Below are 23,579 nucleotides of genomic sequence, written 5' to 3' on the forward strand. Positions count from 1 at the left end.
AAGGAAGTGTCTTCAACTGGTAATACTGTCCCACTACCAAGAATCAGAGATATTTTCTGTGTTTTTGGTGAAAGGGTATGTGAAAATGTGCATGCAAAAGATCCACGGACGTCATGAAATCTCCTCCATGAAGGCTTCTCGTAGAGTGACCTCCGAAAACACTGTTTCTTAAACAATTGTTCAGCTGTCTGAAATCCAGGATTTGTCTCCACTGACCCTTTTTCTTTTTGATTAGGACAATCCTAGAGTAAAACCCTTGGTTTCTTTGTGACTTGGGAGCATTTGTTTGAGGAGGACCAAGAGACTTTCCCACTGAAGTTCCTTTAAATAGAGATGATGTACTAAAACGCAGCAGCAAACAGGTGATCTCCATTTTTTAGATGGAGGGGCCTGGAGCAGCCACCAGGAGATCAGTAGCACAAAGGAAAGCATTTCCAGGTGAGTAAGACTCACCTGCCGCAGCTCCAGGCCTCTTGTGATGTTTTATGACACTCGGGTATTGTGGAACCACTCAAGGTACCGCTGGTTCCAGACATCCAGAAAGCCAAGATGCCTTTACCACAATAGATTGTGGAAGGAGTGTTGGTAGACAAATATTCTACAGCAAACATCTTTGGAACTAATTGGTGGAGGAGTCAGGGTTACATTATTATCCTGATGAAAAACAGTGCCTTAATCTGAGTTGTACAGGGCCTGCAACTACGTGATGTGCTTTGGAGATATAATGGCTGTCATCTAGGATGATTTTAGAGAGATCAGGATTTAGGTTACATGTGGCTGCAGGTTGACTGTCTGGCAGAAACCAGTGAAGCAGTTATAAAAGATAAAGTAGAAAAGAATCTCACAGGCCTAGTTCTCTGGTCCCTGCAGCTGCCATGTATATTTTGTAGAGGTCCATTTTTTATTGTAATTCCCTAGTTACCAAGAGAATGACATGAACTCCATTTAGGAGAGAGTATTGGTGTCCCTGGCCAAGATCCAGTGACAAAACCGCGGTTATAGCCTTCTGCATTGAGGTCTGATGGTACATTTCTTGGTGACTGTCAGAACGTGCAAGCTGTCAGAAGAGAAGTCCCTGTGGGAAACTGCTAGCTTATCATCAATGAGACACTAAACTTAGTGATTATGAGGAGCAGTGGTCCCCTCTTCCAGGATAGGAGATCAAAAGAGGGGTATTCCCTGAAGGAGAACCAGGAATTTACAAACTAAACCTGGAAGCCCAATTTAAAGCTGCTAGAATGACTAAGTATCCAGGGCTGTGCTTGATCTTTTGAAAGGATCTTGTATGCAAAGGAGTTGGGTCAAGGTATAAGGGAATCTCCCCAACACTCCAGCTTGAAGCACCTCCTAGTGGCCTTTCCCATCCTACAGGCATAGTAGTCACAATTCTAATTCAGCTATAGCAATTGTGTCTTTGGTCGATCCCAGGCCTCGAGGTGGAGTTGAGGGTTGTCTTGTGGACCCTTGCAGGGTTATATAGTGATGGTCAGGGCAACCATCACTCTTGGCAGCCCACTAGTGAACTTGCTGCCAGGTCTTGGGCACTCTGAGACTCCACAGGTAGAAACCATGTGCTTTCCTTATTGCAGACTGATGCGAGTGTACTGCAAATTTAGTAGAGCAGGAGCCCCACCAAACTGTAAATGACCCCTAAAAGTACAAGAGTTACTGTGACAAGAATGCTGTTCTTCTTCATCATAGAATCTTCACTGATAGTCATAAACGTGGAATTTTCCAATGTGCATGCAGGGAGCCGGGAACACTTTTTGTCTAAATATAGTCAATGCATTCCATTGGAGGAAACAGCTGTCATCCAAATGCATGCCTACCTCCATACCTTAAACAGGATACATTTGTTCTGAATGTTTCTCGATCACTTACACATAAAAGCTGTATAATGCAACATTACAGCATGGAGCCAGTTGCAGTGTTTTCCACCGCGGGGCCAAGCAACCACATCTCCCAGCCTGTCAAGCAGCTGGGATGCCGCTGCCACCGTCAGCTGTTCGCAACAGAAGGCGCATTAGTACCGGCTGCGAGAGCCAGTTGCAGTGTTTTCCACCGCGGGCCAAGCAACCACATCTTTCAGCCTGCCAGGCGGCTGAGACGCCACCGTCAGCTGTTCGCGCCAGGAGGCGCATTAGTACCAGCCAGGGCTCCCGCAGCGCGGGAGTGCGTTGCAGTGTTTTCCACCGCGGGGCCAAGCAACCACATTTCCCAGCCTGCCAAGCAGCTGGGACGCCGACACCACCGTCAGATGTTCGCTCCAGGAGGAGCATTAGTACCAGCCAGGGCTCCCGCAGCGCGGAAGCCCCTTGCAGTGTTTTCCACCGCGGGGCCAAGCAACCACATCTCCCAACCTGCCAAGTGGCTGGGACGCCACCGCCACTGGCAGGTGTTCGCGCCAGGAGGCGCATTAGTACCGGCCAGGGCTCGTGCAGCGCGGGTCCCCTTTGCAGCGTTTTCCATCGCGGGGCCAAGCAACTACATTTCCCAGCCTGCCAAGCGGCTGGGACGCCGCTGCCACCGTCAGCTGTTCGTACCAGGAGGCGCATTGATACCGGGCATGCTCGGGCAAAGCCCGGGCCAAGAGCGGGCCCGTCTGTGCCCGTCCACGGCAGAACGAGGCAGGGCAGGGCCACCTCCTTGATTTAAATATTTGGATATCGCTAAAGGAGGCCACAGCAGATTTTGAGCAGAATTTGAGTTGGACGAGAACTCTAAACAACTAACAGAACAGAGCAGGCGGTGAGACTTCAAAAATAACTAATTATTTTGTGACTGTCCATTTAAACATTGGTGAGCTTTCCCTATTGCTTTGGCTGCAAGGAGGTTCTGTAACTGGAAGCTGCGAACTGTAAGACACCGGAACTGGTCTCCCCTTACTTATATCTTATAAACTTTTCTTGTTCTTTTTTGAGGATTTTTTAGGATTTTTCGGTTTAGCCAAATTGTGTTAAATTTGTCTTAAACGCACCCACTGATACCATGGCGAATATCGAGTGACAAATGGTGTTTTTAACCTGTTCCTAATATATTTCTATTTTGCTAATTTTATATTTGGATTGTAGCCTATTGAACTTAGTTCATTTTTTACCCTGCACTAGGCATTTTGAATCGACTCCCTAGCCTATAGCACCTTGCACTTTGCACTTTACACTGCACTGCTTTACCAATAAATCTTCCATCTGTAAAAGTACACCATATCTGCTATACTGCTTGTAGTTCTTTGCTTTGTGGTTCTGTGGGGGTGGTGAGCAATTGACTCTTGTTCTTGATTTACCCTTCTGTTTGTATCCTGTGCCTTAGAACGCTGTTAAGCCTAGAATAAGAAATGGGTAAAAGGAAGGCCGAGGGACAGCCGCTGGGTACTAATAGGCCATCTAATGTGGTTTGTTATGAGACAATGGATAGGATTGAGACCATTCTAGCAGAATGCCAGGATATGAAATGAAATGAAAAATAAATTTATATAGCGCGATAACTACCCTGAGGCATCCCAGCGCTACAGACGAACACAGACAAACAAGAAAGCCCAGTGGTTAGAAGCAGTTGTTAAGGAGCAGTGTTTTTAGGTGTTTACGAAAGGGCAACAGGTTAGGCTCCGCCCATAAGCGTGGGGGGAGAGGGTTCCATTACTTGCCAGAGTTATAGGAGAAGGAGCGACCACCACATCTAGCTCTCTTTATTCTCGGGAGCAGGGTGAGAGAAGAGGACGCCGAGCTGAGGTTTCTGCTAGGTTGATAAGGGATTATCATAGATCGGCTGATTGCTGGGCCATTCCTTTCAGAAGATCTTATGAGCAATACACATGGCTTTGAATTGGATTCTTTCCCTAACAGGCAGCCAGTGAAGGCTCCTCAATGCTGGTTTTGCGGATTCCCACAAATAGAGATGATGTTCCTCTTTGGGTGGGCTCACCCTGAATAAACTCCACTGTATGACCTGAAACAACAATATGCCTCACCCATTTGTCTGATGTGATAGGCTCCCAAGAGGGAGCAAACAGGAAAATTCTCCATCAACTGCTCTGTAGGAGATGGAAGAGGGGGCAAAGTCAGAGAGTCAAATTCTCTTCTGATTGTCATTGGTGCATGATTGAGAGGACCTTCTCTTTCTTCCTGATGATCTCCCATAAGACTGTCTTTGACAATGATTGTAAGAATATCCTTGATCATATTCCAGTTGCTTTTGAGGATCATTTTTTTTTTAAACATAGTTTATTGATTTTTCGTAGCAAAACATATTCATCACATTACATTAGTACACATTCCAGAATGTCATAATCGCCTTGTGGATACCATATATCATCATCTATTCTGCGTTTACTGTGCAATCCTGGTTTACGGTACAACTTGTACTGAGTAGGAAGATATTGAAATTTCACAACATCTATGGCAATGACACTGGTTATGTCATTATTGTCCAGTAGCTTATTCGAACATAAAGGCGGATATCTGTGCCTTGGCTATGTGCATGAACAACGTTCTCATGAGTGAAATAGAGAAAGAAAAACATGTCCCCAACTCCCCCCACCCACAACCCTCCGGTCCCATGTACATACACAGAGACTGAAATACTCTGTCAACAATGTAGGATTTCCTTGTATAAAGTATGTAGTGACAACCATTTCCGTAACATATTTTGCAGCACTCTGGGAACGTGCGTCCCATTTTATGGACAACCATGTGAGTTCAAGAGTTTAATTATTGACATCTACTGATTAAGGGGCTTCTAACATAGCGTCCCAGTCTAGCGCTATTGGATTCTTGCGTAGGCCCCCCCGAGGACCTCTCTGCGCAATGCAGCACTCTCTGCACTGCCCCAGCGCAGCATCTCACTATGCCAGATGCTTTTAAGGATAATATAAACGTTGATGTCCATATTGGTTGAATTATCCTCTGAAAGTTTTAGATTTACATGAGCCATGAAAACTAGAATATCCAAACCTGCGATACTGTAGAAGACCCAAAGCCTTGACAGAAGCTGTATATTTTTAAAACCCTGATGAGCCTCACATACCTGCTTACCGAAAAGGGTAAGGCCATCGAATGGCATGTCTAAAGTTTTAGATTGCAACTCACGGCAGAAGGCCTTGGACTTTAGCCAGCCTTGTCTTCTTAATATCGCTCCTCCTGCAAGTTGGCAAAAACCTATGTTAAAGGCATCCATTTCCCTGTCAATAATAAAAGAAGAGGTAAGTTCTTCTTACGTAAGGATAGCGCTTGCTGTCTCCCTTTTATTCTACAGGATGAGCTCAAGAAAGGAGAAATACTATGCCACATCTGGCAATTGTAACACCCTGGAATTGTGGGAGCATTAACTAGCTTCTCAAGTAATCTATATGGCTACTATCCCTGTCTGGTGGATCAGAGGATGGTGTGGTTGGATTTTTGGTACTTGTTTGAGCCACTGAAAAGATGACTGAATCCGGTTTAGTATGTACTTTGAGGCAGGCTGGAGCAGATTCCGGAGAACTATATTTCTTCTCCAGAATAGGAATCACAGCTGGAACCTTAGCTGGAGTTTACATTAGGCCTACAGACCAAGGTAAATACAAAATTAGTACTGATCTTACAGACATCTGAGGTTGCTATTGGAAATCATAAATAAAACATTGCTGACTCGTAGACTTCATTGGTAGGTTGAACTATTCCACAGCTCTTTCATTAATGAATGAGAATGTGGAATATAATTTGTAGGGCCTTGTGGAATAGGCACTTCACCCACTTCCCTTTGAATCAATAAATCCCCTGCAACATCATCTTGTCCTCCATCAACGTGTGGAAATATACTTTCCTCCTTATCTATTATACATAGTAATTAGATTCATCATCATCCATGTCTTCAGCCGTTGGTGGAACTAATCAAATTTTAACAGCTGTGGGGGATGATTCTCTTCGAGGTGGTGGAGGAGGTAGTGGTGACTGTTGTCGAGTAGGGATAGCTGGTAAAGGATGAGGCAGCGGACGTGGTTTATTAGCCGGTTGTTGAGTCAATATCTTTTGCAGAGTTTACATCATCTGTTGCAATGTAGATAAAAAGCCCATAAGTACATGAACTACATCAGTTTGCCTGTATTGTCTAGGTGGTATGTACACCTTTGAAGTATGAGGAATATAATTCTGCTGATAATCATACTCTGAGTAACATTAATTTTCCTCCATGTCCTTCCCAAAACCTGGGACATATTTCACATTTAATTGCACGGAAGTATTAGCAGTTTGCGAAAAATAGTCACTAGCCACATCTTCTTGATCAGATAAGGTTGGCACCTTCAATAGTGAAAGCACAGGTCCAATTGAACTGCAGTTGATGGTGTCTGTGTTGACGGTATCCGTGTAGGGGGTGTTATTATGAACGTAATAGACTTCAACGTTAACAGTGTCATCGATGGCAAGGTCACCGCTAATGGGGCTGTTGCCAATATTGATGGGATTGACACAGAAAACCTCGATGGTTTTGTCTCTGACTGTCTCGTAGATGACGATGTAGACTATGACAACTGTCTTGCCATCAAAGTTGTGGATGACAACAGTGATTTTGAAGATTTATTCTTTTTATTGACAGGTTGACCCTCTATAGATTCTGATACGTGCTGTGCAGACAATTATCCTTTAAACAAATGTTTTCCATGTTTAGTGACAGAAGAGGTGGCTCCAAGCGCTGAACCAAACATGTGCAATTCTGGGCACTGAAGAAGCCTCCTTTTTGCACTGCCTTTGTGGAAGTCCTTGGAGGAGCACTTTTCACTGAATCTTCCCCTGAAGAGGGGCCTTCTCCATTAGAAGGATTACAATTCTCTTTAGCTATCAAATATAATGGTAACCTCCTTTTTCTGTCCTTAAGATTCTTATCTGTAAAAGTCTTACAAGTGTCACATTTAGCTGCCTTATGAGTTGGATTGAAGCAATAAATACACTAAAAGATTAGATTCTATTACAGGACCGGAGGCTTCGTATTATGCTTCTCTTTCTATTTATTGCTACCCACAGCAGCCAATGAAAACTTTTGTTACATGAAAAAACAACACTTTTCTCATGATGCATATGTCACATCACTTCCTGCAGGGCCCCATAAGAGCCAGCCATACCGGAACTAGTCCTCTTTCTTTGCTGCTCACGCAGACAGTTAAGTCGAAAGCTCCGATTTTATGGCATTAAGATTGATTGTGTATGCTAACATTGAGGTGTGATATGTGACTTGCTAGCGATAGCTACTGTTTGGGGTCAGCCGCTTAGGCTGCGTTACTGTTCCTTAACGGCGAGAGCGCCTTCATTGGCTTACTAACTTCCATGTGTCTGAATCGCGCTACGGCGCTTGGTGATCTCCGCGGTGTAGCGCGGTAAGATCGGAGTCTCTGTGGGCGGCGAGCGGACCGAGGCGCGAGAGCGTACCTTGTCAAGTGAAATAGATCAAACGCGGCGCTCGGCCGCTTCGCATGCCCCATTAGCGCGCGGCGCTGTGTCCTTTTCAGCACCCGGTACCGTCCCGCCTTCGGCGGGTTCAAAACTTGTGTGGATTATGGGCGCTGGGCTTCCCTCGTATGCCGCTGACGCCAGGAGCCGGATAGTTTAGTTTCCTTAGCGTTTCCACGTGCGTAGCCCAATCTAGTAGGATTTAGTAGGATTTGGGCTGCGCACATCGAAACGACCCGATTAGTTTCGTTTTCAGCATTTGAGCTGTAGTTTTTACCGAAAGAGCACTGCTGACGCCTGGCTGGCTGTAAGAACGACCTGGGCCTGGAGGGAGCACACCTCCTTATATTTAATATTTGCTCTTGGCTCCACTACGCCCTGTGGGCTGCAATAATTATTCTACAGCTGTTGGCTGAGGAGCTAGGTACCGGTGCTGCTGTGCTGTGGGTTGGCTCCCCCCTTGGATTCCTCTTTGCTCTTGCCTTATGAGCAAGTACCGCTACAAGTGTGGTTCCACTATGGATACGTGGGTGCATTATGAGGAGGATGATACCTTGTACGAGGAGGAGGTAGGAGGACCTGCCATTGAGGACAATATTGTTGAGGCCCTGGATGCTTCTGTCCAGGAGTCGGTCAGCAAGGCCCTAGAAAAGCAGTTCCTGGAACTGTACAGCAAGCTCTGGCGACGGCTTTAAAGCCCATCACTAAACAGCTGGAGAGGTTTGCTAAGAAGCATGGCTTCCCTAAACAAACAGAGGGGACGTCAGGGGATTCCCGGGGTCAGCCTTGGCCACACTCACAGTCCTACGAGGCGCTGCCGCGCCCAACTCGAGAGCGTGAGAAGGTTCAAGACACTGATACAGAGTCTACGTCCACTTCCTCGGACACGCCGGACGACTCCCCTCCTAAAAAGAAGTCCAGGAAGACCAAGCATGCGGAACCCCCAGAGGTTCCTACACCCTTTACTTTTAACCCCGCAGATATCGTGCACCCCCGATCATCGGACTGGTTACCGGCTCCGGAGGTGGCTGCGTACCTGCACGAGAATTTACGCAAGGGGTTTGACAAGGAGGTGCACAGTAGGCTAAAGTCAGAATGCCCAAGACCGGACCTCTCGGACAAAGTGGCGGAGACGCCGGACATTGACCCCAGCATGCTAACGTTTCTAAAAAAGTTCGCCAAGGATCCCAAGAAAGGGATTGATCGCGCTTGGCGGGGTTGCCAAGACAAGCTCCTGGATGTGGTCGGGCCCCTGGCAAAAATTTTGGAAATGGCCCTGGAGGCGCAGGAATCAGGGAGTGCGATCGATCCCCACGTGCTAGCAGGCTGGACCCAACGAGCTATCTGCTTGTTAGGGAATGCCAACTGCGCGATATCGACGGAACGCAGGAAATCGATATTAATGCGGATGGACGCCAACCTTACTGAGCTGGCCGCGTCGGAACCTGGGCCGTTGGCGGACGGGAACCTCTTTGGGGACCGGTTTGTCAAGGATGTTGCGAAGTATGTGGGCACGTTTACTACCCTGGACAAGGCTCAAGCAGGGATCAAGCGCGTGTTTCACGCCGGTGTTTTCAATAGGGCCGGACGAGGGCGGGGACGCTCGTTTGGCCGTCAGCACACTCAAGGTCCCCAGCGAGGAGATTTCGGACGCGGCAGGGGTGACTGGGACTCCACCCGTGGTGGTACCTTCTACCCCACCAGACAGCGCTTCAACAAACGGCGCTTTAACAAAGGCTCCTACCGTGGAGGATTCCAAGCCGCTGATTCCTCAGGTGAGCGCTTCAGATTTACTTCCTCTTCCCTTGGGGGGGCGTACTCGGTATTTCTTTCACAATTGGGCTCAGATATCACAAGACGCTTGGGTACTACAGACAGTTCAGGGGTTCCACCTAGAGTTTTTTCAGACACCCCGTCAGGTACAGCGCCCCAGGCAGCTTTCTTTTTCCCAAATCGAGTGCGATTTTATAGATTCAGAAATAGACGGATTGCTGCAGAAACGCGCGATAGCTCCTTGCAAAGAGGGCCCTCGCGGCTTCTGCAGCAATATTTTTCTGGTACAGAAGAAAGGAGGCGGTTACAGGTTGGTACTCAATTTGAGGGATTTCAATCACTTTCTAACGTACAAACACTTCAAGATGGAGGGCATCCATCTGTTGGCGGATCTATTGAAGCAAGGGGACTGGTTGGTCCGTCTGGACCTGAAGGACGCTTATCTGTTCGTTCCCATATATCGTCCCCATCGCAGATTCCTTCAGTTTCAATGGCGGAACCGGTGGTACGAGTATTTGGTCCTTCCTTTTGGACTTTCCTCAGCACCGTGGTGCTTCACCAAGGTGCTGAAGCCGGTCGTGGCCTACCTCAGAGAGCAAGGGGTTCGCATGATTGTCTACTTGGACGACATGCTCATCATGGCGCAATCTCCGGAGCTGGTGGCTCGGCACCTGCGCATGACCATTCATATTTTGCAGAACCTGGGGTTCGTGATCAACGAACCGAAGTCGGTCCTCTCTCCCACGCAGACGATAGACTTTCTGGGGTTCGTCATAAATTCTCAGACGGCCCAACTCTGTCTCCCGAGCTCCAAGCTATGGGACATCAAGAAGGAGCTACGCTCGTTTCTCTCCAAGCAGATGGTCTCGCTCAGGGGGATTGCCCGCATAGTGGGCCTCCTTGCGTCATCCATTCAAGCGATATTCCTGGGCCCCCTGCACTACAGGGCCCTTCAACGCCTAAAGATCCAGCACTTACAGAAGGGCCTTTCTTACACAGACGTAGTCCCCCTCACCCAGGAGGTGAGGGAGGAGATGCAGTGGTGGTTGGCCCACGTCGAGGCATGGAACGGCAGAGCAATCTTCGGCTCGTTGCCAGAGGTGGTCATAGCGTCCGACGCCAGCCGTTGGGGTTGGGGAGCGCGCTGCGGAAATATGTCCACAGGGGGACGGTGGTCCCTGGAGGAGTTAAATCTTCACATAAATTGTCTGGAGCTCCTCGCGGGATCCTTTGCGATCCGGACGTTGGCCCCCCGGCAGATCTCATGTTGCATCCTTCTTCGGATGGACAACGTGTCGGCAGTCCGATACATCAACAAATTGGGGGGCACGAGGTCCTCGATGCTGGTGGAGGTAGCGAAGGCCTTTTGGCATTACTGCCTAAACAACCAGATATCGGTGGTAGCGGAGTACATTCCGGGTCAGTCCAACGTGGTGGCGGATTGGAACTCTCGCCACCTCAAGGACTACAGCGACTGGCAACTTTGCCCGCGGGTGGTTCACTGGTTACAGGAGATTTGGGGACGCTGCGAGATCGACCTATTTGCTTCCAGGCTGAACCGTCAAATGACGCAGTTTTTCAGCTGGAGGCCGGACCCTCTGGCGCTGGCGACAGATGCCTTGGCTCAGGAGTGGTCTCAACAGTTGAACTACGCGTTTCCACCGTTCATCCTCATTCCCCGAGTGTTCACTCAAGTGATGCGTCAGAAAGCGGAGGTGATACTGGTGACTCCCCTGTGGAAGTCGCAGCCTTGGTTCCCGTTGCTGATGGAGGCGAGTTGCGACTTCCCCAGGCGGATCCCTTGGTCCTCGACCATGCTCCAGGGCCCTCAGGGGGGAGATACACCCGATGGTGCTATCGGGGCACCTGACCCTGATGGCCTGGAGACTTTCAGGCAGCGTTGGCAAATGCCAGGATTTTCGGACCAGGCTGCAAGCTTTATCAATCAGGCATGGGCCCCCTCTACCAAGAAACGATATTCTTCAGCCTGGGGATGCTGGGTTCGTTGGTGCGTGGGACAACATGTGGATCCCGTGGGGGCAGGATTACCCTATGTTGTAAATTTTCTTTCGGAGAAGACGTCGCAGGGTTTAGCCTACCGCTCGGTTAATAACTTCCGCTCCGCCATCTCGGCAGGCCACTCTCAGATCGAGGGCAAGCCTGTTGGGATGCATCCTCTCATCTGTAAACTCCTAAAGGGCATTAGAGTAGCCAATCCTCCCAAACCAAAGTATTCCTCTTTGTGGGACGTCTCGCTGGTTCTGTCCCTCTTCAATAGTTGGCCGGACAACAATAGGTTGTCCAGGAAGCAGTTGTCGGCCAAACTGGCCATGTTACTTTGCCTGGCGGCTTGCAGACGTTCCTCGGATGTTAAAGCGCTCGATATTACAGGTAGAGTATTTACTCCAGAGGGCGTTTCGTTTAATATTACGTCTAGAACAAAAACCTTGTCACGTTGTGTGGATTATCATGCTTTTCCTGATAATGCTAAACTTTGTGTGGTTCAATGTCTCAAGACTTACGAAGAATGTACCAGGTCTCTCAGGCCTGATGGTGTGGTTCAACTGTTAATTGCTCTGCAAAAACCGTATAAACCTGTTACTGCGGCTACCATAGCCAGATGGCTGAAAGGTGTTATGCAAGAGGCAGGGGTAGATACCCAAGTGTTTGGTGCACATTCTGTTCGAGGCGCCATGGCCTCCAAGACTTTCATGTTGGGTTCTACGGTGCAAGATATAATGCGTTCTGCAGACTGGTCGTCTGAATCCACGTTTAAACAATTTTACTATAAACCGGTGGGAGATATATCCTCTGTTGTTTTTAATCAGCGTTAAACTAGCATAATACGAAGCCTCCGGTCCTGTAATAGAATCAAAAATTAGCTAGCATTCGCGCCAAGAATTTTCAATTCTATTAAGGACACGGAGGCGAGGATTATCCCACCCGGTTAAATTACTGTAATGTAATTTCTTGCCCACCCGTGCTGTATATACTCTGTTTTGACAGAAATTACGGGCTGTTTATTTCTATTCTTTCAGGATCTGACAAGAAGATGGATTGATCCGTCGTACGGAGTGGCGTGTTTCCCAGCTGGTCTGGTGTTCTTCCACGTTGGAAGCTGTTGTTGTTGAACTTTAATACTTTTGAACTTTAATACTTATTGGACTTCTGTTCGGAGCAAAGAAAGAGGACTAGTTCCGGTATGGCTGGCTCTTATGGGGCCCTGCAGGAAGTGATGTGACATATGCATCATGAGAAAAGTGTTGTTTTTTCATGTAACAAAAGTTTTCATTGGCTGCTGTGGGTAGCAATAAATAGAAAGAGAAGCATAATCCTCGCCTCCGTGTCCTTAATAGAATTGAAAATTCTTGGCGCGAATGCTAGCTAATTTTTGATTCATCAGCGCAAATCTCCTTAAGACCACAAGATGAACAAGGTTTGAAGAGAGGTTTCTTCTCGTCTGGTAGCCATGGTGACAGTTCTCTGTTAGGTATAAGGACCTCCCTGGCCCATAATTTGATCAAATTTCCCTAAACCCAACTCACAGTACTTCAGTACTGAAGACAGAGCTGATTCAAATCCAGGGCAGATCAAACAAGTAACAGATTTAGGCTCACTGAAAGGTTAGAGTAGAGTTCTGCCAGGGGAATCCCTCACATATGACGTGCAGTGGAATTCTGAGCGATGGTGGCCCCTATTGGGAGTAGGAGAGCTTAAGCTTCCACCACATTGGCTGATGTCTGGGTGCTTTCAAATGAGGTGGATATGCTACTAAATATACAATGGTGTTTCAGGTCAATGGCCATTTTACGCTGCATACTGCTATTTTAATGTACTGGCGATTCCCAATCTGATCACGGGAATGATTCAAGCATGTGAATATATAAAAGATCCAGTGTTAGAGAAGAAGTTTTTTTGGTGGTATAGTGGGAATTTGAATCAATGACAACATCCATTCTGAATAATAATCAAGACCATTCATGCCAACCCTCCTGACTCAGACGGGAGACTACCGATTTCAGGGCAAGTCTCTGGCCTCTCGATTCCTACATGCAGAAACCCTATTCGGAGTTTTGTAAAACTGCCAAAAATAAAAGGATGATGCCTGTCACGCAAGCTCCAGTCTCCTCCTTCAAAAATTACATCTGACATCAAAGGTTAACGCTCTGACCTTAATTATTGGAAGGGGAGATTAGAGCATTTGACAGACCTCAGACCTTTTTTTTTTTGGGCAATTCACCATAGCGTAAACAAAAACTGAGTTCCAAACTCTGATTTTGTTAGTGCTATGTTATTAAAGTGCCAAAGATGAAATGCTGATTGTCTGTCACCATACATGGCAATAGTCCGGATTCAGACAGAATGTCTCTGCTGCAATATAGGTCAGTAGGAAAATACAATCTCCCGACGATATTCATTTTATTTCCCATTTGTCTGCTGTAAAATGTTGGCATGAATGCAAGACCCACCCATCTGTCTGTAGTTATCAAGAGTCACTTTTGACGTTGATTGACTATGTTTCCTTTACTGGAGTGACTAACAGGGAAGGGGAAAGTCATGGTGTGGCGGGAGATTCCCTGTGGCTGCAGATGGTTGCTGGCCTCCCCATCTCCTGAAGGGCTTACAAGGTTGGTCTGATTGCCTTTGTGACTATTGAGGTCTTGAAGCCTCTACAGAACGAAGTGTCTCTCATATGGTCCTATGGTCCTTTGGCAAGCTCTCAGTGAACCTTGGAGACCTATTGGATCGCCTCAAAAGTGCAGTAGTGCTGGCAGACTTCATTGTTGCTGCTGAAGTTCTACACATTTTCCTTCCCACCAAATCCATTATCTTACTTTCTTTCTCAGGTGGAATAGAAGACGAAGGTGCGACTGTACAAGACTTCTTTGCAGCAGATGCCATTACAAAATACAGATGAGAACCCATTTTGACAAAGAGAGGATCTTGAGGTACATGCTTCTTTTAAAATCTAGATGGTGCAGACTTTATTCAAGCAGAGAATAACTGCATAGCAGGGTCAAGTATTCCAGACAGGAGAATAAAGTGGAAGCTGTTCTCTGATGTAAAGTCTAGAACATCATAGAAGCAGTTGCAGGTGGAGACAGCATAGGGATATTTCATTTTGCTGCTCCTCTAACCTGTACCTCATTGGAAGTAGTCTGGGTATCTACTTTCGGCATTCTTGAAAGAAGAAAACAGACTGAGTTATGGAGTAATCTCTGATGGAAAAGTGACTTGAGGAAAAGGACCAGGATTGAGATTGTCTCCACTCTGTAGAACAAACGTTTCTGCAAGAATGTTTAGATTGCCTGTAGTGTGAGGGCGACCTCCCTCCAGAATATATTTTGGAAATCCCCCTTGAAGATGCTCTAGACCATGATCTTGCTCTACTTCAGGGACTCTTCTGTTTTATTCTTCTTACCTGAGTTGTAGAACGTGAACCTGGTATGAAATGACTTCTTTCCCTTACAGGTCTTACAGGAGCAGAGGGAGGCATGGGCTGTGGAAGCATTTGAGGCAGCTGTGGAGATGCCAAAAGCACCAGATTAGCAGGCCCATAGAGAAGTACGGAGATTTAGAACTCCCTGGCAAAAGTATGCAACACAGAACTACCTCAGTGACTTCTCTTGATGAAGAAGAGGTTTAAGATTAACCCGAATATGAGGTTAAAGATACCTTCTTCTTTTTAGCTCTCCAAGCCAATCAGGAGATAAGTGCAACTGCTTAAAGGATGTTTTTTTGCGCATTAACGTGATGGGGATAATGGCATTGGTGTTGAACAGGGCTTCAATGGCTAGCTGTTGACGTCAGAGGTGGTTTCAACATTGTATGTTGCCTCAACATTGACGTCTCTGATGGAGTCGATGGTAAACATGTGGGAATGGTGTCCAACTTCAAAGTCCTTCTTCTTCAAGTTGAGCGGGAGCAAAGCCTCTCCCTGGACCTATCCCTATGGGAGTCCTTGGAGCAGAAAGAGAGAGTTCTGGTGGAAGAGTGACTTTCCCCTACGCCCCCAGATGTCCCAGTAGTTGCTTCATAATGCTGCTGCTGCAGGCCATGCATTCTGATTTCTAGTTGTCCTTCCTGGTTGTCCTGGAGAACATTTGACAGTGACTGCAGTCTTCAGGTCGATGGTCTTCTGGCACGCATACCATACAGACTCTGAGGGTCTGACCGGCCCAGCCTCATCCCACGGGCAGGGCACTTCACAAATAGTGCAGGCATCCTCGCAGAAAAGTAGTCTTTTCTGTTTGAAAAATATTTACACATACTGCTATTCTTGAAAGATGTTGAGGGAAACAAGAAAGATCAGCTTTGGGAAGATAGCAAATGAGAAATAAACGTCAAAAAGACAGAGCTCAGTGCCACAGGATCCTGTTACCAAGAGTCGGAAAAATGAACTGACCCAACTGTCACCTGTGGGTACAGTGAGACCCTTAAAAGGCAGAGTGCCCGTTCGTGTTTGCTTTTCTCCACTGCGGCCAGTCTGCGGATGTGACCCTTCATTACCTTTCTTCTCATTTTAAAAACGTTCTGTTAAAGATCTTCGCTAGTCAATGGGATTTAATTTCTGCCTATCTGATTACATTGAAGGCTTGAGGAGGAGGCCCCTGCAGTGTCTGCCACCTGCCACTGGAGCAGCGCTACACGGAAGAGCCTGCTACCTCTGTGTCTGCTGCGGGGAGGGTCCTGCCGCCTCTAACCCGAGGGGGCTGCCTCCACCTCCAGGGACACTGCCAACAGACGGGGAAGCCGTCGCAGAGGCACCCGCTGCCTCTGGGGACCACAAGTCCCACAGTTCCCTCCATCTGCCCCTGCGTTTCATTCATATTGTCTATCAGATTCTGGTTGTCCCCTGCCCATTTCTGTTATTACATTTTGTGATTTGTCTGAGTTCAAATGTTACTGGTTTTCCATCTTTTGAGTTGTAAACAATGGCTAAAGGAACGGCTACGGAGGGAGGATATGGAGCAGCTAAATCCAAGAAATCCAAGAAGTCTGCTGGGGACCAGTGTGTCCTTGATAGGACTGACAATCTAGTAATAGAGTGTGAGCACATTTTGGTGCCTGACCCGACTGCTCGCCTCTTAGTGTACCCAGTGTTTCTATTCATCACGAATCTGAGAATCGGCTGAAAATACCTGGGATGTTTGTAAACGTGGACAGCAGGGTCAGGATCTCTCCACCACGTTCAAATAGCCCCGCTCTCATTTTCCCCTCATGTTCCCTCGGCTTCACCAGCAATCCCACACATAGCAGCATGTGACGACGCCCTTATTTGCACTAATCATTTTGCCCCTTTATTGCAGCCTCGGATGCTCAGATCCCAGAAACGCTTTACACCGAGCGGATGGACAGTCACTCGCACAAACCCCAGCAGAGGCCCGTTTGTGTGGTTGAATCAACAAGGGCCATCAGATTGCTGGAGGTCAAAAGAAAAGAAGGAAGGGTTTGAAATCAAGGGGTGTATCGGCTCCTTCTTCCTTGGCATCTCAAATGGTCACTGGTGTAGCGTCTGTCACCCCTATTGGCACTCTAGCAGATTTAAATGCCCTTGAACCACAGCTAAAATATTTTCTGGAGTCTGCGCTTAGAGTTTTTGCCCTTGACCTCCAGTGAGCAGAATGTGCTGGGGGCTTGTAATGCTCCTGTAATTCTTCAAAGCAGCTCACCCAGCCAAGCTTGGGCTCTGCTGACACTTGCTCTGTCAGGTTGGAAGTGTTGATGGTGGGCAGGGAATAGGGCAGAGTCCAGCATCATTTACCCTCCCAAAGTGAGAAATAGGCTGGTGATCATGGGCCTATATCTCATAACTCAAAGTGCATAGGAGAAGAGTCCACTCTGGCCCATAGGGTCCAACAGCAACCTGAAAGCCAATTTCCCACTCAAAAGAAGGATCCAGTGGGTAACTCGATCAAGCTGCAGCCATCCCCCCCCCCCACCCCCGAGTCAATACCTTTAGTTGTCATTCTGGGGGTGGGTGACACAGTTAAAAGATGGGGAAGGTGAATCCACTCCTGCGCTGATGCACAAGGCGAGGCATTGGTGCGAAAACTACATGGGGCCGGGGCAGCAAGTATCCTCGCCTTTAGTAATGGCTAGAAGAGTGGGGTGGGTAGGGGTAAGGGAAAAAGACCAAGAAAAGGACTATTGTTTTAAACTTTAGGCATCAAATTCTTGTGAAGAGTGTATTCAGCATAGGCAATGTAGTAATGGACCTGTCACGGGCCTTAGGAGTTCTCCCCTTGGAGTTACCCCCTCCACAGTTCCCCCTTATTGAGAGAAGGCTCAGTGTAAATTGTGGGTGGTTGGGGAGCGTAGGGACAGGCTTAGGCCGATTTGCTCCAATAATAGGTTTCAACCTTTGAGCGACCTGGACTGCATTGATTGACTGAACTCCAGCAGTATGGGATTGAGTCAGTTAAAGACAAACAGGGCGGCTGTGACTAAAAGTGTGAATGAAATGTGTGCTTTGGCCAAAGTAGCCTGTTGGAATATAGCTGGCCTTAACAATAAAAAAAAAGATGAGAGGTGGCTACATTGTGTAGGAGGCGACCAGATCATAGCCCTGCAGGAAAATTGGAATGTGGGCAATTCGTGTTTTTATGGATGGGTACTCATCCTTTTTTACAGCAGCTACGCCTTCGAACCATAGAAGAGCTAGGGGGGGTTTACTTACCCTCCTCTCATTGGATATCCCTTGCACCTCTTGTTTAATTGACTCCGGCTCTGACAACTTGTTAGTTGTCAAGCTAGACTTTAAGAGAGCACAAAGTCTAGTTGTTATCAATTTTTATAACTCCTTTGTGCGAGCTCACACGAATGAGCATTTGCCTAGCCTTAAAAACGTCCTGGATTAGTTTGCGGAAGGGCAGCACTCCCTACACTCGGTGCTCATCCTTGGGGATTTGAATGTGCATAAGTGCCAGCTGGGAAGAGTAATTAATGATGACTCATTTGCGGAGGACTCAGTGGCCACTCACTTTGAACATACGCCACAAGGCGAGTTGTTAGAGACTATCCTGGCTGATTGTAATCTGCAGAGCCTTATAAATGAGCAGGCAGTGGTCCCCATCCCTTCTTTTATTGGGTGGGGTTGTAAATCAACAATCAAATACATTTTAATTTCTGCTACTGAGAGTCATAGGGCCAAATATTTTGAGATTAAGAGGAGCCAGTTTAGCAATCACAATCCCCTTGTGTTTGAATTAGATTGGGATATTGAGGCATCCGTGGGGTTAAGCGTGGGTGGAGGCGGTAGGGATATAACAACCAAAGATCAGGGCTGGCGCATAAAATGGGAAAAAGTATGTCAGAGTCCTTCGTTAGCAGTCTCCATAGTGTTTGTGAAACTAACGTTAATATTTGTTGAGGTTACGGACGAATATGCGGAGGAGGTTTTGACTGCCTTTCATCGGATTTGTGGGCAGGTAACGAAACATCTTAGTAAGCCTGTGGGGAAAGGGGTCAAAGAGGGGGAGGGACGGTATGACCAATCCTGCTCAAGGGCTTACCAGGACCTGATGAGGGCCCTGAGGCAGACCCCCAGGGACAGAAATGTGATAGCAAAGAGGAGGAAAGTTTACAAACAAGCCGTGCTTACTAGGAAAACAGATATTAAAAAGAGAGCTTGGAATGAACTTATGCAGGTTAATGCACTGAATAATAGTGCCCATTTCTGGAAGGTGGTCAATATGTCCTTTTTTAGGGAATTTAGAAATGATGCAATGGATTGTACCATCGCTACGGATATCTGGGTCTCGCACTTTCAGGGAATCTATGACACCGCTAGGGATGAGGTACAGCCTGTGGAAATCGGTGTATGGAGTGGGGATTATAATTTGGGTTTAACTGAGGAGGAGATATTTGATGCCATCATAACAATGCCCAATGCTAAGTCTCCAGGTCCTGACAGGGTACCTGCAGATTTATTTAAGCCTAAACCACAACTTTGGGCAAACATTTTAAGATGTGTATGTAATATACTCTGTAGGAAAGGCATTCCTCAGTTCTGGTCTAAGGCCTTAATTGCTCTCCTGTTTAAAGAGGGGTTAAGATCAGATCCAAAATGCTATTGGCAAATTTCCCTTAAAGATACGACTGTGAAGGTTGTAAGGAAAGTTATTCTAGCCAGGTGGTCTGAGGAGAGCAAAGTGATTTCCGGTCTTCCATGTGGGATCAGGCCGGGCAAGGGTACCCTGGATCAATGCCTGAAACTACAATTAAATATTGGAAAGTACAAGGTGGCAAAGAAGGGTTCATTGCATATGGCATTTATTAATCTCACCTCCGCGTTCGATCGTGTGCATAGATCGAAATTGTGGAAGGTGTTGATTGACTTAGTATTGGATCAAGACATAGGTAATTTTCTACATGATTTACATTTGGAACTTGCTACCTCGATAAGGTACGATCAGGTTGGGAACTTTTCAGAGCCCAGCAATCTTCATAGGGGGGGTGAGACAAGGTTGCATTTAGCCCCATTTTTATTTATTCTATATCTTAATAATTTGGGTTTTAATTTATGTGCAGCTTGTAAAGATATCCAAGGGTTGGCTCATTGCTAGTGCCTGCCCTCTTTTACATGGACGACGCTGTTCTAATTGCTAGGGTCGCAGTAGGTCTCCAACAGGTAGTTGATTCCTTTGTGGTCTTTATGACAGAATTAGATCTGAGTACTAACTTTTCCAAGAACATACCATGGTTGTGGGAGTTAGGAAGCACCAGAAAAAATGCTTTGGAGGGGACGTACAGTTGGTCAGGGTCCCTACCTTCTCAAACTTAGGGGTCCTCTTTGATGAAAGAGACTCTTGGCTGCCACAAAAGACAAAAAGGAACATATTTTCGAGAGCTATAGTTGCAACCCTTGATTTTGGTAAGAGATTGGGAGCCAAACCTATGCAGGCACTCATTGAAGTATATCAGGGTAAATGAACTTCAATGGTAAAAGTTATGGTAGTGATATCTGGGGTTATCAAGATATGAGGGTCCTTCAGAGTGTGAAAAATACATACTTAAGAATTATTTTGTCAGTCCCTCAGTCAGTCCCCACATATATGTGAAGAGTTGGGGCTAGGGTATATATGTGACCAACTAGTACTTGCGCCCATACTTAGATGGATCAGGGTATGGAGTAAACCGGTGCTTGATCCTAATCGTGCAATCATAGAGGACTGTCTGACCTTAGATAGGGTACTTCACATGCCATGGATTAAAATCATCAAGAATGTCACTCTTAAATTGGGCTGCCCTGAAGTATTTGAACATCTGTATGGCATTATAAAAAGGAATTTGTCTTGGGTGAAGAAACACTTTATCCGCATGATGGACTCAGAAAGGGATGTGCAGGAGCTCCCCAAACCTTCAGTTCGGTCCTGCATTAGGGTAAAAACTCGCCCCTCGATGGAGCCTTAGCTGACCGTAGTCACGCTGCCTCATCATCGACTCTTATTGACCAGATTCAGATTCAATCTTCTGCATTGGTCTCTGGCGGTCCCATTAGGCAGACATAATGTGAAAGATAGAGGGCTCGGTTCATGCGACAATTTCTCCCTTTAAGATTGTTTTGTGATTACTACAGAGCCTTGTGGTCTCGTTATATACTGCCTTTATTTAGGGACCAACTTTTTGAGCAGGTGAGACCAGCCCTGGTCTATTTACAAAAGTTGACAAGCCCTCTCATTTGCTTTATTGTACCTAGTTTCCCGATAGGGGCTCTCAGGATCAGGCAGAGGCTGCTTGATTGTTGTGATGATTTTGTACTTGTTCTTAACGAATTCCCATTTGAATTTTTACCTGTTTTTATGGTTTAGGGCTTTTAAATAACCCTGGTTAGCTCTTTAACACCTTAGATGGCATGTTGAACCTTTCTGGCCCTGGTTTTATTTGTTTTTAGAGGGAAATTGCCCTTGTGTTCCAGGGTGCATTGTGAGAATTTATAAATATTTGTATTGGCTCATTGTTTTAATATGTGTTGTTCATATCTGTATTGTTTACTTTTATGGCTCTTTTGAGCTGAATAAGGTTTATTGACTTTAATTCTTTTTTTAAATCAAAATTAAAAGAAATGTGGTCATTTTTCAGCCTTTTGTGGGCAGCAAACATTCTTATTTTCCTTATTGCACTGCTCCTTTCTACAGAAAGGTATTGCGCTATTGTACATATATATTTTGTAAAGTGCTCCGCTCCGGGACCTGCGCATGGGTGGGACTATTCAGTGTTTATGACTATTGAGGAGGATTTCCTGGAAAATAACCTTAGTTTCATGAGTCAGTAATGTACTTTGCATAATTAAACTCTGGTCAATTTACCAGATCTTAAAGAAAGAGGCCCTCATTCTAAGTACAGAGTAAGTCTTCATTTGGCCAGTAGCAGGATTTAACATCAGAATCGGAAAGTAGAACTGTCACAGGAAAACTCATTGCTACTGCACTTTTTTCACCTGGAAATGTTACAAAGAAAGCCCTGGCAAAATGTGCGGTTTAAAAAATAAGCCTGGTAACGGGAACAATCCTGCAGGAATCAGTGCTGAAGCTTTGATTCTTGAGATGTTTGCTCATTTACAAGTCCAAAACATGTCACAGCCCTGTATTTCTACCTCTCCTAGTACAAAGGGCTTTTCAGTGTCACAATATTGGTGCATGAGTCCTGCACTACTTGTAACCAGGCCCTTTAATGTTTTTACTCGTTCATAACTTTTAAAGATGTCGGTGTGACATCCCTAATTTCAATAAAAATTCAACATGGTACAAAGTCTCTGTTCTACAAGCTTAATCATGAAGGGCCCGATTCACAGAACTAACTTAAGACAAAATCCTAAACTTACTACCATTTTGGTATTCACAGAAGGCACTTACTCATTTTGGTATTCACAGAAGGCACTTACTCATTTCGGTATTCACAGAAGTTAGGAGTCCTAACTTTAGGACTCCTAAACTGAGAAAAATCCTAATTTTAAGACTTTCGGTATTCACAGAAGGCAGTTAGGAGTCCTAAAGTTAGGACTCCTAACTTCTGTGAATACCGAAGTGAGTAAGTGTCTTCTGTGAATACCAAAATGAGTAAGTGCATTCTGTGAATACAAAAATGGTAGTAAGTTTAGGATTTTGTCTTAAGTTAGTTCTGTGAATCGGGCCCGAAGTCTCCATGAGTTCACTTTTGAGAGTTCATTACTAATTCTCAAACCTTCAAAAAGCACTGTCAAATTCATACATCCTCTAACTTCTGGTGTCAAATCTTAACCCCCTCTGAAGAGCCAAAGATACAAGGCATGTATTTCTCTATCTCCTCAGTGATTACTCCGAGAGTAATGATGGGGCTCAAACACAGACATAACACGCATAGGGCATCTTCTCTTTCACTACCCACCAATGGCCTTGATATTATCCTATCATTATTAAGCTTTCAGTGCACTCACCCAGACATCCCGGGCATTCTCATAGGACTGGTAGGCCATCTTCTCCTCTGTAAAAGCCAGCTCTTGCTTCAAGTCACTTATCTCATTCTGGTGCACTTCCTGTAGGTCATCCAACTGCCCCTCCAGCTCACTAATCCTTTGCAAAGATTAAAAGGTAACCATTAGCCGATGCCAGGAAAGATCCTTGCACTGTCATCCTTGTACAAAGACAAGAACTATAGGCAGTGATCACCTTCTAAAACATACATGTTAAGACCTGAATCTGTTGGTCTAGGCGCTGGGTTACTAGCAGCTTCAGAGGAAAGCAATCAGCTGCTATGGTCACTTGTGTGAAGAACCCATCTGTCAGCTTTTAGATCCTGGTCAGACGCAATTGAAGGATTTGCTAGGTATGGGCCTCTGACTGGCTGGTGGCGACTATATTCCAAAACAAAAACTTAAATCCATGGATCCATTCTGTTCCAATGGCAGTTTCGCCGGGATAGGCAATGCTCAGACCCCATTTAGTACATGGTTCCCTCATTGTATTTTACTATATTATGGTACTTGTATAGCGATTATGTCTTGTATAGGTATTGTCTGCTGATGAAGCTTGTGTCCTTGTGGGTAGAATGCTGCATCTGGGGGCCAGTGGTTGGAAGAGTGTTTTCTTTGCCTTGAACCTGTGTGGGAAGTGTTTCCATGTCATGCGTGATGATCGAAGATTTTGAGTTTGCTGGTTATAGCATGCAACACTGTGTCGTGTAAAGGATAAGGAATTGTCAGAGATAGATGAGCAACTAAATAATATGTGCTACACTGGCTGCTCTGGTTGCTTATGCAGATCCCTTCACTGTGTTCATAGTTTATCTTTTATGTTCTTGATTTCCTATGCTGGCGGGAGTAAGAGGTTATCCACTCTGTGACCTTATTGATCCACAACAGGTTGAGCTAAAGAGTGAAGGAGAATCAGAGATCTCGGAATGATCATG

General features: G+C 46.1%; 1 protein-coding gene across 1 annotated transcript in view; it reads right to left on the reverse strand.

Moving 5' to 3' along the window:
• Positions 1–23,579, reverse strand: part of TEX28 (testis expressed 28) — a 388,497-nt gene that overhangs the window by 110,424 nt on the left and 254,494 nt on the right. Inside the window, exon 3 of the mRNA XM_085631501.1 lies at positions 22,609–22,744. Coding sequence (XP_085487627.1) covers positions 22,609–22,744 — 136 coding nt within the window. The remainder of the gene's footprint in view (positions 1–22,608; positions 22,745–23,579) is intronic.

The sequence above is a fragment of the Triturus cristatus genome, chromosome 10, assembly GCF_964204655.1.
Source record: "Triturus cristatus chromosome 10, aTriCri1.1, whole genome shotgun sequence".
NCBI classification, from domain to species: Eukaryota; Metazoa; Chordata; class Amphibia; order Caudata; family Salamandridae; genus Triturus; species Triturus cristatus.